At 39.2% G+C, this 15,332-nt stretch overlaps 1 protein-coding gene across 5 annotated transcripts in view; it reads left to right on the top strand.

Annotated features, from left to right (window-relative positions):
* The first annotated feature begins 3,628 nt into the window (after window positions 1–3,628).
* The window catches only part of LOC120724954 (protein EFR3 homolog B), a 29,617-nt gene continuing 17,913 nt past the window's right edge, over window positions 3,629–15,332 (top strand). For 2 of the 5 annotated variants that reach the window (XM_040017492.1, XM_040017491.1), the window contains exons 1-2: window positions 4,353–5,269; window positions 13,529–13,605. In XM_040017492.1, coding sequence (XP_039873426.1) covers window positions 5,185–5,269; window positions 13,529–13,605 — 162 coding nt within the window. In that variant the 5' untranslated portion in view covers window positions 4,353–5,184. The other 3 variants (XM_040017494.1, XM_040017495.1, XM_040017493.1) reach the window with 3 other exon arrangements.

The raw sequence follows: 15,332 nt of genomic DNA, 5'->3' as shown, positions 1-15,332 counted from the left end.
AAAATAACTGTACAACAAAATACACAATATAGAACTATATAAGAATGTATGAAGAAATATAAATAAATATATACACAATAACAGCAGCAATAACAGAATTACCAAAATGACCCATTTGAACTTAAAGAACAAGTTCTAGCTTTTAATACAAAATCATCAAATACTGTTTCCCACGATAACACAAATTCTGCTTGCTATGTGTGTGTCTGTGTGAAGATAAGTCATTTCCACATTTAATGCCGAAGCTCAGTGTTGGAAATACAGAGCTCTCCAGTTACCGTTTGTCTTCTAACCCTGAATTACTGACAATGCTTCTATATAAATACAATATTTCTTACAAACACTCCATCTGGTAAGACTTCAGTCAGCAAATCTTCTGTTGTTTTTCTTTCTTATGAAGTAAATTGTTAAATTATATTCTGATGGATGAACACATTGCTCCAAGAGCAATACCAACATAATATTTTGCTTGGATTTCTTATATATTATCATATATGAGGTTGGTTATTGTTACACAATAGAAAGACTTGTTTTTTCACAATTCAATTCAGTTTTATTTATATAGCACCAATTCACAGCAACAGTTGCCTCAAGGTGCTTTATATTGTAAAACCTATAATATTAGAAAGAAAAAAGAAACAATTACACAACCACCTATAAAAAAGCATTTGGCAACAGAGGGAAGGAAAAACACCTTCAGCAGGGTCAGCATTATGCCAAAAAGTGATCAACTGTCATAAGCTAATTTCCGGTATTTCTGAAAAATTGCCTGTATTTAAACTGTTGTAAATACTTGTTAGCTTATAAGTTGTCAAACATATGTCAAATGTATCTCTCATGAATAATATCGAGACATTCTGAGTCAGAAAGAACATCCCTATCGCAAATTAGAAGCTGCAAACAGTTTTTGGCAAAGTCAGTTGTAAATATCCTTTATTTACCTGGCTAAAAAGACATTAAACATGTGTTTTTTAAGAGAGAGATGCCCAAGAGGGCAGAAGAAACTGCAACATATACAACACAAAAGGAGCGGATTGATTATAATGTCGATACAATAATGCAGAGTCGTATGGATATGGATGTATTTATTGCTTTTAACAGGTTTCATGGTAACATCCACACAAACTGTACAGGGTAATACTGAGTGTGCAATAGGTTAAAGAAGCAAAGAAAAGCACGAGATCTGCGATGATTGAATCCCTTACTGGGCTGATGTCTCCAGCTGGCTTATGGTCATTATTGTTGTAAGCTGGTTAAAGTTTTTCAGACTTGCTTTGCTAATTGTTTCCAGGCAACATGCAAACCCCCTAAGACTGATGTAATGAGTCTCCATCTGTCCCACTGTGACGCTGTAGCTCAGACCTTTCTTGCTGATTACGGTACAACTAAAAATAGCTGCCAGGTCTAAGGCAATTAGTACTGCTTTAACTGCTTCCTTATCAACAAAGCTCTCTGACACTTGAAATAAGGCACCTTTAAGTATGTTTACTCCTCAAATGGCACAACAAACAACAAGGGGGAAGGAGTAAAGTAAAGATGAGTGCAGATCACCTTGTAATGACCCAGCTTTTGATATTCTGTATATACAAATGTCTGTGATTGTTAATCTACTTTACCTGTTCAGTCTGTGGTTTTCTTTTGTGACTCTGATTGAATTGAACTGTAAACTTGTTTACACCTAACTAGGAGTTAGTCCACTATGGGCAAAACCTCAGAATATAATTAGCATTACGACGAACATTTCTGGCTACACACTAATGAGATAACTAAAGCCATACCAGCAACAGAACAGACCTAACAGCCTGACTGTGTGCCAAGGATCGCGCATATGTTGTACACTGAGCTATTTCTGTCCGTTGAAGTGTAGCTCTGACACGTGTGTGAAGTTCTGGCAGTTGTACAAACCTCTTTAACGTAAGGAAGTGTACAGGTCAGCAGGGGTTCAAAGCATTACAGAGAGTACTCTAAAGTAGCATTTCACTGACATTTTACAATTTTCATCAACCACAGAAATCTGTTGAGAACGTAGCCTGCTTCTCAGAGTACTGTTTGTCTCCAACTAAGACGCCTCATATCCAGAAACTGAGGCATCATCATCCCAAGCCCTTAACTCAAGTCCTTCTATGGTGGTGAAAAGTTCAAATGTTTTAGTATTTTATTAGATATTTTATTTCTCAGCAGGCTGAGACCTATCCTTCACCCAGTAGGCCTGGCTGCATTAGACTAATGTGATAACTATGTTGCTCTACTCTTGCGTCAAAATACACTAATTACTATCAGTTACAAGTACTTACTGAAACGGCAACTTCATGAACCCATTTCGTTTTGGCATCAGGATAAGTATACCTACTGCTCACTCACAAACAGCAGCTTGAAAACAAACAGATGTTGAGCAATACTTTGAGAAGGCGGCCCCTTTTCTCAATGGATCTCCCCACCCCCAAAGATTGAGGGCCCATATGGCATAGCGAACCCAATTCCTTATTACAAGTACCTGAATGTTTCACCTATAAGGTGAAAACAGTTGTCATCAGCAGGCAGCATAGGACCTCAGCAGCACACACACTGCTTCAGGTAAGCCACCAGTATTTGCATCGATTTCCCATGCTGTTTACAGAGGCTTCCATGCTCAGACCTCAAGGCTCGCTTCAAAAGCTGTACAAGCACCTAATCAAACTGTTTGGACTCACAACCTGCACTATGGCCATATCTTGCAGAGCATTTGAATAATTAAATGTAATTAAATTCATTTAAATGTTATTCAAAACTAGCACCACATAAAACACTGATGGCACAGTAGGGCTAAAAGATCCCGAGGAGTGAATGGCAGCACCAAGTTTTGACAAGGTGCAAGATAAAGTAATGTGTTAAATGTTCACTTCCTAATATTTTTCATGCAATGTTAAACTTAAAGTGAAAGAGTGATTATGGACGATAACAAGCTTTAAAATGTCTAAAAAAATGATCTTGACTCAGTGCTTCCACCAACTGGTAGAATGAAAGACTATTGGAAAGCAGGATGCCCCATCCGCAGCTGGAAAATGCATCAAACACATAGCATCCACATTTCATTTCTTTAAAAGATTTTTCTATATGTAAACGGAAAAAAGGTAAGATTAGGGAGCCTTTATCAGTCCCACTGTTTGTAAATTGACAGAAATTTACAAGGGAATTGCACAAGAAATAAGAAAGGTAGTGTATCATCCAGTGGAGTCCAGCACTGAATAGAAAACCGTTTGAGGAGTTGATTTAAACACTGTATGGCGTTTGAATTTGTATTCAGATGATTTGTATTGGCATCTTCTCTGGAAACAAAAAGCCAATATTTGTCATGTATAATGACTACCAGTGTCCTCTTGACTTTTATAATCTTACCAGCTGCTTTGCAACATCAGTAACATCCACTAGACTAAATTAAATTAGGTTATTAGATTAAGTAACTTTACGCCTAGTACTGTATTTTTTTTCTGTACTCCAATAAATCTGTATTATTTCTTATTATGTTTTCAGAATCTTACCCAATAAAGCTTTGTTTAAATGTATGTTTTTCCCTCTCAGTATTTATCCAGTGATTCAAAGACAGGGGCAGGTCCTGTGTGAATTGTACATGTTCTAACATGACTAAAGGCTCAATCGAGTGGTGGGCTGTCACCATATTTACGGCTAGCCAGGAGCAACTGCTCTGCTAGCCGTCTGGCTAAGTAAATGATGTCCCGGCGTAGCTAAACTTTAGTTAAGTTGTCCACCGTTACCTGTCCGCATGCCTCATACTTTTGGGATTTAACTGTTTTTTAATTCATGGTAAGCAAAAAATGTTTTCCGACATTAATAAATAACGGGGGGCTATAGATATAGTTAGCCACGTTAACGTTAGCATACTTCGCTAGGAGCTATGCCTACATTTGAATCGTAGGAGTTAGGCTTGTTACACCTAGTAGAGACAAGTTTGTGTCTAAACTTAAAAGAAATCAAGGAAATGTACTGGAGTGCTGTAGAAGAAAATGGTTGTTGAATGGAAATGCTAACGTGTTATTATTTAACCGGTAACTCTTGATTTCGCATTTCTGTCCAGATGCTGGAGGATAATTTCACCATATTCTTGTCACTGGCTAGGAAAACGATGAAGGAAAATGATAGGTTCAGATATACTCGGTGTTAGCAGCATATATTAGTGCTTCCGCTAATTTGGGCATTCCAACTTCAGCAGGCCGAAGACAATCCAGCAGCTTTCCTGATTTTCGAAGCAGTGGTGGAGACTCAGCTCAGGACTTAAGTACCACCCATCTGCCCTTCTCTTGGATCCTGGAAAAGCAACGCCTCCTTGTGACTGATATTCAGCATGACAGGTGCGTTAACGGCAAGCTATTTTACACCTGCTCCATCACTGCCTAGAGTAATAAATCATGTCCTCCACATGAAGTTGAACCAAAAAAAGGAGCCCAAAATGCATACACCAATAAACATACACTCCACGATGAACCACTGCTATCAGATAGAAGGAACGTTTTTGTTATAGAAGCTTCCCATTGTTGTTTCTCGGCTGGATGATCTATCTGGTCCTGCAGCCAAGTGTGTGAACTTGCACCAAAAATCCCCTGCAGACCTTTTGCCCGTGCTGGCATCCATAGCTGACATCCATGGCTGCATTCCTTGAATCTCAAGCCCACTCACTGAATGGCTATCCCACAGTGCCCCTTTTGCCCCGCTTCTCTCCACCCTACTCTTTCTTTCTCCCTCTCTCGCCCAGCGAGCAGTCCCGGCTGGATAGTGGGGTCCATTGTGTCAGTGAGATGTTTATTAATGAGAGGGATGCACACGGAGCAGAGCTGCTATAGAAGGACTAATCACTAATCTCTTCGTTAATGCGGACAACCTGTGTATGCAGTTGCATACATTACAAGGAAGCTGTGTGACAAGGACATACAAGTTGGTGTTCAGCGGGGTGTCTTGGTGAAGTTTAGTTTTATTTTAAAGTTTTTGGAGAAGTTTTGTTTCTAGGCTTGAGTGTTTGTGTTGGGATGGAAGTTTAGCTTTTATGTGTAGGTGCAGAAACCAAGTTCTGTTAAACAAGAAACCAAGTTTTGTTTATATTATATACGTTTGGATTTAGGAAGAAAGGTTTTTGTATCTATGAAAGGAGTAGTGTTTGTCTGAGTGTGTGTGTGTGTGTGTCTGTTGCCTACCATGCCTTTGCCTCCGCCTGATGTCCCGGCCACTCAGAGGCTGGCACTGGACTGTCGTACCCTTCTGGACCATCGCGTTGGCAAGGGTAAGTGACAACATCACCTCCCCTGTGGTCTTTGGGACCCTGCTTAGTGTCACTGAATAGCTGGTTTTTACCATACTTCCCAAATTCACATTACTTAAAAATAAGTCATTGTGAAAATGGAAACTATTATTTGGGGTCTGCCTCTCTCAAAGTTGCTTGAGATTGTTCATAGTTAATAATACAAGGTGCTGCTAAACAGTGTTGCCCAGTTACCAAGGCAGATTTTATTTATTACTACAATCAATTTATTGCCAACCTCAATTAATTGTACAACTGCTGATTTCATTGGCAATCAATAATGCACTTTTGGGAATTGCAGAACTGAGCTTGATTGATGGATCTTTGCATTCTAAAACCCTGTGAGCTGCTACTATTTCACATAAGAGAGAAACACCTAACATGTTGTTATTTTAGATGTTTAGTTCATTATAAGATCGTCTTAGAAGACTGAAAACTGTGAACCAGAGAGACTGAGCACTTAATACAAAATAAGTGTGCATTTGAGTTTTTATGAGTGCACTGCAGTATTGTGAGGTTTCTGATCAAACCGCTGCAAATTTGTGCATTAGAACAAATTACATGATGATCGTATCTCTTTTTAATGGCTTTGTGGTAATAGTTATAAAAATTCCTTGCTGACAGTTTAATCAAAAGGCATTTCCAATGGAAATTGGCCGACATATCCTCAGCATAACCATGTATAATATCCACAAAACATAAAAAGAGGTTATACACACACAATACGGTAATATTATGTTGAAGCACCGTACGCATCACTGCGCGAGGCTCCTGCCTACGATAGCTGTAATGCTCCGACAATCCATCAAGCGGTGCAGGTTCGTAGCTTAGCAAAGTCATACTAAAACATTTGACAGATTTTCGAGCACCGTGTAACACATAAAATTGTTTTGAGGTCAGTAAACACAACCAGAATTCATACATAAGGCACACGGGATTATAAGGGGCACTGCTGATTTTCAGAAAAGGATTGATTTTAAGTGCCGTATTTTCCAAAAAATACAGTAATAACGACGGCCCGCTAGCATGCTCTGCCAAAAATAGTGCTTTGGTGTGTATTTGATGGACGAAAGCTAAACCAGTTCCACACCACTGAAGTTGCAGCTTTTTTACAAACCAATTCTGGTTCATCCGTTTCATTCAACGATCTGCTTTCGCCCTTATCATTCTCTGTCGCCGCCGTGCTTTTTCCACCATGTGCGTATGAAAACAAAGGCACTGCGCATGCGTGTTTTACCCATATTCAATCGCGATATTTCATTTTCTTACTGTTGCCCAGCATTATACCGGTATTACCATAAATGGTATGATATGGCCCAGTCTTACTGTTGAATTTATCTGCTTTTTTTTTTTTTTTTTTGTTTTTTTTTTAGAAAATGAAACCTGGAAGAGAAAACGTAAACTGTCACTTCATTAAAAGGAATGGTTATTTGCTTTTGTTTATGCAAATATCAGTACACATGGTTATGTAATCGCACATTCCCTACTGTAAGGAAGTGTGGCAGAAGGTTGCATAAGTGCAGAAGGAAAAGCTGAATTTAAGTAAAGCGGAAAAGAGGGGAAGATTAATGATGAGAGGAGGGCAAGAGTGATGCTGGCAGGGGGTGGAGAGAGGGAGACGAGAGGGTTGTGTGGGAAGGAGGTATTCTCCCTTTTCATCTTTGTGGTGCACATTTCGCTCTTATTCTGTCAGTCCTTGCCTTTTTTTCCCTCTGCAATTGAAAGGTAGATTATAAGTGAGTTTGGTGTGCTTGTATGCACGCTTGCATGTCAAAATCTGCACTGCCTCCGTTAAGAAGGAGCACTGTTGCAGAAGAATGGGAAAATCCAAGGTCATCACGGCATGCTTTCCTCTGACGTTGCCTCTCAGCCCCTTTTTGTGCGCAAGTGTGTGAATGACTGTGTGTGTGCCTGCATGGCAAGGAGACTGTGCGTGTGTAACTCATAGCAGCGAGCCAGCCTCTGCACCAATCACGGTGCACATTCATATGCCTTTTAGCTCCAAGCACACGTGCAGGCATTTATCCCAGGCTGAGCGGTGCGTGTGTTTGTGTGCATTTTCAGTGCCTCTAGGCACAGCAGTGTGTCTGCATGAGGAACTGAAGCTGCATTAAGAAAACATAAACGGCCGTAGTGAGCGACTTCCACATCACGACTAATGTACGGTAAGGTTAACAATCCTTTTTCCATTGCGTATTGGTCTGTGCATTCTGGGCTGTGTAAACATGTGAGTAATATCAGGCATCCGCCGTTTAGCCTGTTTTCCTACATTCTACAAAGATGTTTCCTTCTCGGCTTTCTTGCGATAAAAAGCAGTTCTGACTAGAGTGTAGCAGCTCCTGAAAGCGCCTTATGAGAACTTGGACACTTAAAAGGATACTCACTGTTACATTACAGTAATAGATTACTCAGGGACTCTGCTTTGAAGATGTTTATGTTTGGTAATAGACACTTATTTACTCCTAACTATCACTGATAATGTTTCCTTCTGTTATAGTTGGTGTTAACAGGGTGTGTTCTCTGTCAGTGTATTAAGTATTTGCTAACTCTGGTTAACTTTGGGTGTTTGCGTTATAACCTTGTGTTCATATATGTATGATTCTTCAGTATTTTAGATACTATGTGTTAAATTATGTTTCTTTAAAAACAGAAAAGCTCTGATAAGATCATTTTTAGATTCGATGAAATCCCCCAGATGGTTTTTGACATTTATTTTGACTCTGATGTTACTGGGGCATGTTGATATATAGTTAATTGATTAGTGTTAATTAAAAATGTAACCAGCTTTGCTTTGAATTGCAGACTGTTGATGGAGTAAGGTTTTGGTTTGGAGTGGATTTTTAACACAGGCGCTTCAAACTGAAGGCTGCACAGTGTGCTCAGCTTATAGTGTCTGTGCAGGTTTAAGGGATTCATAGTGTGTTGGACCAGGCTTGTGTTATATAGATTTGTTGGCAGCGGGGTCTGGGCATCAGTGTGTTGGTCGGATTACACCAGCCATGTTTGCTTCCACCCACACTGATCGAATGTGTGCTGTGAATCTGGCTCTTGGCTTAATTGGCTGAAAAACTGATGTATATGATGTTTTCCTTATGAAATTCCATATTTTCCAGTACCTCAAACATACCTAAGCGATATGGTGGGCAGGTATGGTGGAGTGTTATGGTTATATATAAGCAGGACATTTGAGTAGTTTTTATGTCATCCCCAAATATTTTTATTCCCTGTCACACTTCCCAAAAGGCTGTCACCCTCTTCTCTATGATATGTACTCTGCTCCTCTCCTCATCTGCTGTACAGTATTCCCAAACTCAGTGACAGCGTCTGTGCATACTGGTTAGCTGTTGAAATGGGCTTGCTCATTATTTGTTATTTGCTTACGCGCTCCTCGTTTCTCGTTTGCTCTCCGTGTTGCCAGATTCTGCTGTGTGCTTGCATTTCTTTGTGTGAGTACAACGTTTGAAGATGTTTGCTGATGTAAAAATAGCAGGACTTTGTCTCTCTCCCCCCTCCCTCTTATGTAATGACACCCCTGAAGGGCAGCTTGCTTTGTAACCCTCATGAGAAGTGATGTGTTTCTTGGGGAAGTATGCATATTTACAGCAAGGTCACTGTATGCCTGTGTGTCAGCGTTGGCCTTCAAAACCACCGCTTTGCATGACCCTAGGTGAAGGTGAGGTCTGAATGTGCACCTGCAGTTCTGTTTCCCAAGTATACGCACACCTCCATACACACAGGCAGATATTAAGTGTGTTAAATATTGTTGTTGCTGGGTGTCAGGACTGTATTTATTCTCTCTTATCCGCCATGTGACTTCAGGCACAACAGAGCAGATTTGGGACAGCAGGTACAGATGACACTGCAAGATGCGTAAAGCGTCATGCACCACCTTGTGCATTCACATGTATGTTTTTGTAGCATCCTTTGAGATAATTTCTGTTATTTATTTATTTTTTTATTTAGCACTAGTGTCTACAGCTGATACGTGGGAACCCACAGTGCAGTTATTAACACCTCATGGTGTTTGTGTAAGTGGGTGGAGGATTTTTTCCTTTTTTCTGTTTTTTTTTCAAAAAATTTTATTATCATGCAAAAACATGTCTTCTGTAGCTATGTATTTTTGCTTGCCTTTATTTTTCTTACTTCCACGTGCAGTTTTGTCCTCCCTTCTCTCCATTTCTCTCTCACCCTAATGTGGAAATGTTAAGCTGATATCCTGGGGGAAATGGAGAGTGTAATCTGTTAATGTACCGGCCCATTGTTACGAGGATAAAAATAGATTGCGATTGGCTGGCTTCTTCCTGTGACGATTTGAAGGATGGTGACCCCCCCACCCTTACATGTGTGTATATATCCACTCATAACTTCATGCTGGAAGATTGTGTAGCTTAACATCCAATTAGTAGCGATAGATGTTCACCTTGTTGTTGTATTAGTGTTAGAGCTACAAGTGATTTATTGTTCCTGTGTTTCAAGCTTGTCAGTGTGTTGCTCACAGTGTTTGCTGTGTAGGTTTTATTCCTTATTTGAGTCTGTGTGGAGGAGCTCGGTGTCCAGCCCATAAATGTGTTGTCACCTTGCAGCGCAGAGTGGGTGGATGTCGTGAGACCCCCTGCTTTGTGCTTTTCACCACTGTCGACCAAATCATTGTGCACCCACTTTGTTTTGCCTTCTAAGTTTTTTTTCTCCCTAACTAACCCATCATTAGCAGAAGCACAAAACAGCCCTCATTCCTTATAACAGAAACTGAGCACAACTTTGAAACATCACAGGAATTTCTGTGCCAGCAAATCAGCTGGAGAAATTTCCTCAGAGAAGTGGTATTGCAGAACACACATTACAATTAGAGTGCAAGCAGAATATGTAAATGTTTTAAATGGCAGTAGTTTAATTTTATGTTATAAAGACCTGTGGGTGTAATCGGCCCCTTTGAGCCACTTTCATCAAGTTTGTCGAGTTGTAGAAACAAATATGCTGTTTGGTGTCGTTACAAAAAACTGTTCAGCTGTCAGTTGATCTAACACTGAAGTAAAGAGAACTGGTTACAATTTTTTAAAAAGGAGGGAAAAGGCAGGATATATCCAAATGCTGCACCACAGGTGTGTGAAATAAAATGCTAATATACCGGTATTACATAATTTAGTTTATTTAGAAATGACTTTCCCCAAAAAAATTTATGTGCAGCTGACAGAGAGGACAGGACAGATTTGTCCTGGACAGAGCAGATGCAATAAGTAGCACTAATCTGTGACTCATTCAGCACATCTCATTTCACCTCCCCCATCACACTCCCATCTCTGTATATGTCTTTCTCTCATTCTCCTGCCCATTCTCTGTCTGTCCGGTACCCTTTCTTCTGGAGACTAGGGACCCACTGTATTTTTTTATTAATTCAGTGTTGACTCCTACACTCATGCCCTGAGCCAATACAGCAAGGATGTGAACAGGAGGTGGATGGAGTTTAGGTGGGTGCAGGAAGGGAGGGAGAGTTGCAGAGGCCTCATTAGTGTTTGAAGTGATAGAGGAAAGAGAAGAAGTGCTACGAGTAGACTCACACTTCCCTGAGATGAGCACATGGATGACAACTCCTACCGAGTTCAACACAACTTAGAGAGCAGACATAAGTCTTGAAAAATGCGCTTTTAGTACTCAAAGTGATAACTTTATTAAAAGGTCTATTAGGGACATCTTATCTGTTCTTGCAGCTGCCTTGCCAGGCATGGGTCACTGATAATGTACCAGAAGGCTACTAAATGTTGATACACAGCCTTGTTGCTCGGTCTAAATGACGATCTCTATAGCAGCAGTGCTCAGAAGTCTAAATAGTCTAATAGTTTTTTTTTTTTTTTTAAATCCTGGAAATTAATTTAAAATGTTAAAAGTGTTTGTTTTCAAAAGTTGGTTGGCCAAAAAAGCAAGATAAGACAAAGTGTGTGAAAATATTTTGTTTTTAATTTTTCTGTTGTTATACTATGTGACTTTGATATGTTTGTGCTTTGAAAAAAAAAAAAAAAAAACCTCATGCATGCTCTAATAGCCCGACCGTCATCACATTTCATGGCCTTGAAAAGTTGATTGTCCATTTATCATGTAACTTCTAGTGTAGTCAGTACAGTTCTCACTTTCGCTTGAAAGGGTCCATTTATATTTTTGTAAGCATACCTCTTCTCACACATATTTGACTTCCAACAACTTCTTGTGATGGGAAGTTTTTCAAGCAGCAACACATGTCCCAATGAAGATGATTTGCTTACACAATTAGGTATCATTTCCTGTCATGATTGTACTAACAAAGACACTAGGGATGAGGGAAAGAATTGATACAACATGGTATTGCGATATCTTGTGTGGTTATATCGTGGGTGTTACACACTCATGGTTTGATATCAGTGTTTGATATTTACCAAGTAATATCTTAATACGTTATTATACAGATATGACTCGTTATGAACAAATATTGAAGAGTGCATAAAATCTTTACATTTCCCGTCTTTGTCTTAATAGATACGTTGCTAACACCAAGGCATGGTGATTATAATCACTTATATTTATTTAACAAGGGGAAATGTTGTCACGTCCAAATAAATAGGCTTTTCTTATTTATTGGATTTCACAAAGTATTTTGCAAGTCATATTTGTCAGTTCTGGCATAGCGTGAGCAGTGTTGTTGATGGTGTTGTTTGAAGAACAGAAAATAGCTTTTTTTGGTAGTAGTTTAAAAAAAATGTATTACCTTGGTGTTGAGTTGGGAGATGGTCTATAAATGGAATGGAAGCCATTATTGCAAAGGTGTAGCAAATAGACCGCTAATAATGTTGTCTGTGTGCTCAGAATGTTTTTTTTTTTACTGCCATTTCATGAGACGTTGCTCAGTCTGTGTAACAGCAGCAACAATAATGATTAATAAACCACTTTTTAATTTAAGTTAAGAAAAGGGAAGAAGATGACGTTGGGAGAAAGGAAGGGCAGATGAAAATCTTTCTTAGTGCACTGATTTTTTCTTTTCTTTTAATAAACGTTAAATACCTCCTGTCTCTATTTGTGTCAGAGAACCATTCATTACTTGCCTGCAATGCTGACTGCATTATGACCTACTTTTTTCGTCTAGCTTTATGACTCTAAAACTCACACGGTGAGTTTAAAGGAAGTAAGATGGGGGGAAAAATGCACGTATGCTTCAAAGGTGAAAGCGTAATTTGGGAATTTTGGAGGGTGTCCCTTTTTCATTTTCACAGGGTCTCCCTTATGACTCATCACTGCTGAATTCCCTCAACCAATCATGTCAGCTCTCTGCCTCTCTGCCTGGCTTGCTTTCTCCTCAGTGCAAAGTCAGAAAAAAAATCACTGTTCACAGTTCGTACTTTGTGCTGCATCATTCTCTTTAAGGCTGTCTTGACTGAGAGAAAGCGAGGTGTGTGTGTGTGCGTGTGTGCGTGCCTGTTTCATCTCAGTGGCATTGCTGTCACTGTAATTGTCTGGTGACCACATTCCTTCCATATGTTGGTGTTCTGAAGTGTCTTTCCACAGAATCGCCTTGATTTGACATGTGTTTTGTGACATAAAGTTTCGGTTTGATAAATCTTTTTAACGCTAAAAACAAAAGTTTGAGTGATTATGTCATACCCGTACCGCATGAAGTAGGCGTATTGTGTGTATAGGAATTTCTTTAAAAGCTGACATGAAGTCACCTTCTACTGTACACATTTTTTTTTTTATTTGTCTCAGGCTATATGTATTTGTAAGTTCATGCGTTTATATTTATGTATGCTGCTAAATTAATGATATTACGGCCTGACTATTGTCAGTTGACAAATATGAACAAATTCATTTTGTCCATTTTCCTGGCTGCAGTTGTGTTTTTTGTTTTTTGTTTTTTTTTCTTGCTGACAGGTCAGTATGACTTCTGTTAAAGTTAATGTTTATTTTCTGTAACTTATTTTTCTCCAGCTTTCAACCATTACTTCTGTTGTGAGAGCAATAATGTGAAGTCATTAGTTGCTGAACTGGAATGACTTTTTTATTGCCCATTTGTTGCAGTGTTCATTGAATCGGTACCGAAATGTGGCTGATTTGAGACTACCTCATTACTTTGGCTGACAGAGTGCAGACTAATACTACTACCAGAAAAAGAAAAAAGGAAAAAGACCTGATTTATTGTATTTCTATCAGTCATGCTGCACAAGCCTAATTGAGCACTTCTCTCTTGTTTTTGTTTTTCCTCTCCATTTTCTCCTTCCTCAGGGGTTTGTGGCTGTTGCGGGGCACTCAGGCCTCGGTACAAGAGACTGGTAGACAACATCTTCCCAGAAGATCCAGAGGTGAGAAGTGACTCTTTCTGTTTTTTTATTAATACCTCATGTTGTCAAAGTCAAATACCATTCATCTACATAGTGTAGAGTTACATATAGAAATCATTTGGTGCTTTCGTATCTGTGGATAAAAAAATAACTGGGGTCATTGTACGTTAAGGATAAAAATTGAGCTTTGCCAGGTTTAGCTGGTAGGATCCATCTGTGGTCGCTTTGCTTGCAAATATAAATAGTTATGACAATTTATATTTAGGAGGATTTATATTAAGCTACATAACTGCCTTCTTCAAAGCTCATCTTCCCTACCATTTTTCTGATTTACTGAGATCTGATGCAGATGACTCATAAAGGGAATTAATCTGGGCTGAGACGAAGAAGCTGATTTGCTCTTCATTACTGCCTCAATGCTGCTGCAGTAACCCACTTTACCTTTTAGATCTATGGTCTGCAGTACAGCGGCATAGTTATACTTAACTCTTTTTTCCCCCCTGCTTTTTGTCTCTGTGCACCTGCTTATTGTGCTCCAAAATGAAACCTGCAGTGGCTGAGTCTGTAACTAATGGTGCTCCAGCAGATTAGGCATAATTAAGGAGTCTGATAATGTTGACTCGAAATTGTGTCACATCGTGTGAGCATGTGAATGTGTGTATATATGCATTTATTGAAATACTTGATGGTAAAGAAGTTAAATATAGCAATGTATTCTTAGGTTTGTATGTATTTGTTTTCTTTTTTACTTGTCTTTGCTAAAAAATAAATTTGGAAAAGAATTGAGGTCCTATTTAATTTGTAAATGTGCAGTGGCTGGGTAGTGAAACTGGAAAATTCTGAAATGTAGCGACCAAAAAAAGCTACTAATTTCACTGGTGCTTTTTCTGTCTTCTCTTAAAAATTGTGTTGATGGTTTGGATGAGAAGCCATGTTTGTAGCTAAACTTAACAGTCAAACTGGTTATTGCTCATTAAACTAATTTCAAGAAGATGGCAGTTGGTAGCGCATTCTTCGTACGCAGGTATGACAGCAGATGTGCTCTCTTAGATTGAATTCAGATATATAAAAACAATGACTGCATCCTGTTTTTGTGCATGCTGTGACATTACCACTTAGGCACTTACATTAAAAGGGGCATTGTTATTGTTCATCCTGCTAAAATGTGTCCCTTGGTTAGAGACACATCCCCAGCTAACTGTGAGTGAGTTGTTTTGAACATATTGTGATGTGCTATTTATTTGTGCGTGTAAATGGCAAATTATATGCATAACTTATAACAATCATGAGTGTAGGAGAATCATGACAGTACAATTAGTAAAAGGTTGAACAAGTATGGCTTGTTTGGCAGGGTTACCAGGAAAACGCTTGGTAACCCTCTCTAAAAAGGACATGACAGAACAGCTTATGTTTGCGGAACTGAATCTGAACAAACCATGCGACTTCTGGGACATGACCTTTGGACAGATAAGACCAAAATCAAGCACAAACACCTCATACCAACTATCAAGTGCAGTGATGGAGGGGTGAAGATTTTGGCTTGTTTTGCGGCCAAAGGACCTCTGCAGCAGTCATTGAGTCAACCATGAACTATAGTATAGCAACTAAGTATTCTAGAGTCGAATATGAGGCCATATGTCTGACAGCTAAAGCTTGAATAAAACTGGGTCGTTCATCAGGACAATACTCTCAAGCACAGCAGCAAATCTGCAGCAGAATGGAGGAAAAGGAAAAGAATCAAGGTGTTG

This window comes from Simochromis diagramma, unplaced genomic scaffold, assembly GCF_900408965.1.
Source record: "Simochromis diagramma unplaced genomic scaffold, fSimDia1.1 OVJJ01000802.1, whole genome shotgun sequence".
Classification (NCBI taxonomy): Eukaryota; Metazoa; Chordata; class Actinopteri; order Cichliformes; family Cichlidae; genus Simochromis; species Simochromis diagramma.
Note: the sequence above shows the minus strand (reverse complement) of the source record. Positions and strands in the feature narration are given on the sequence as shown.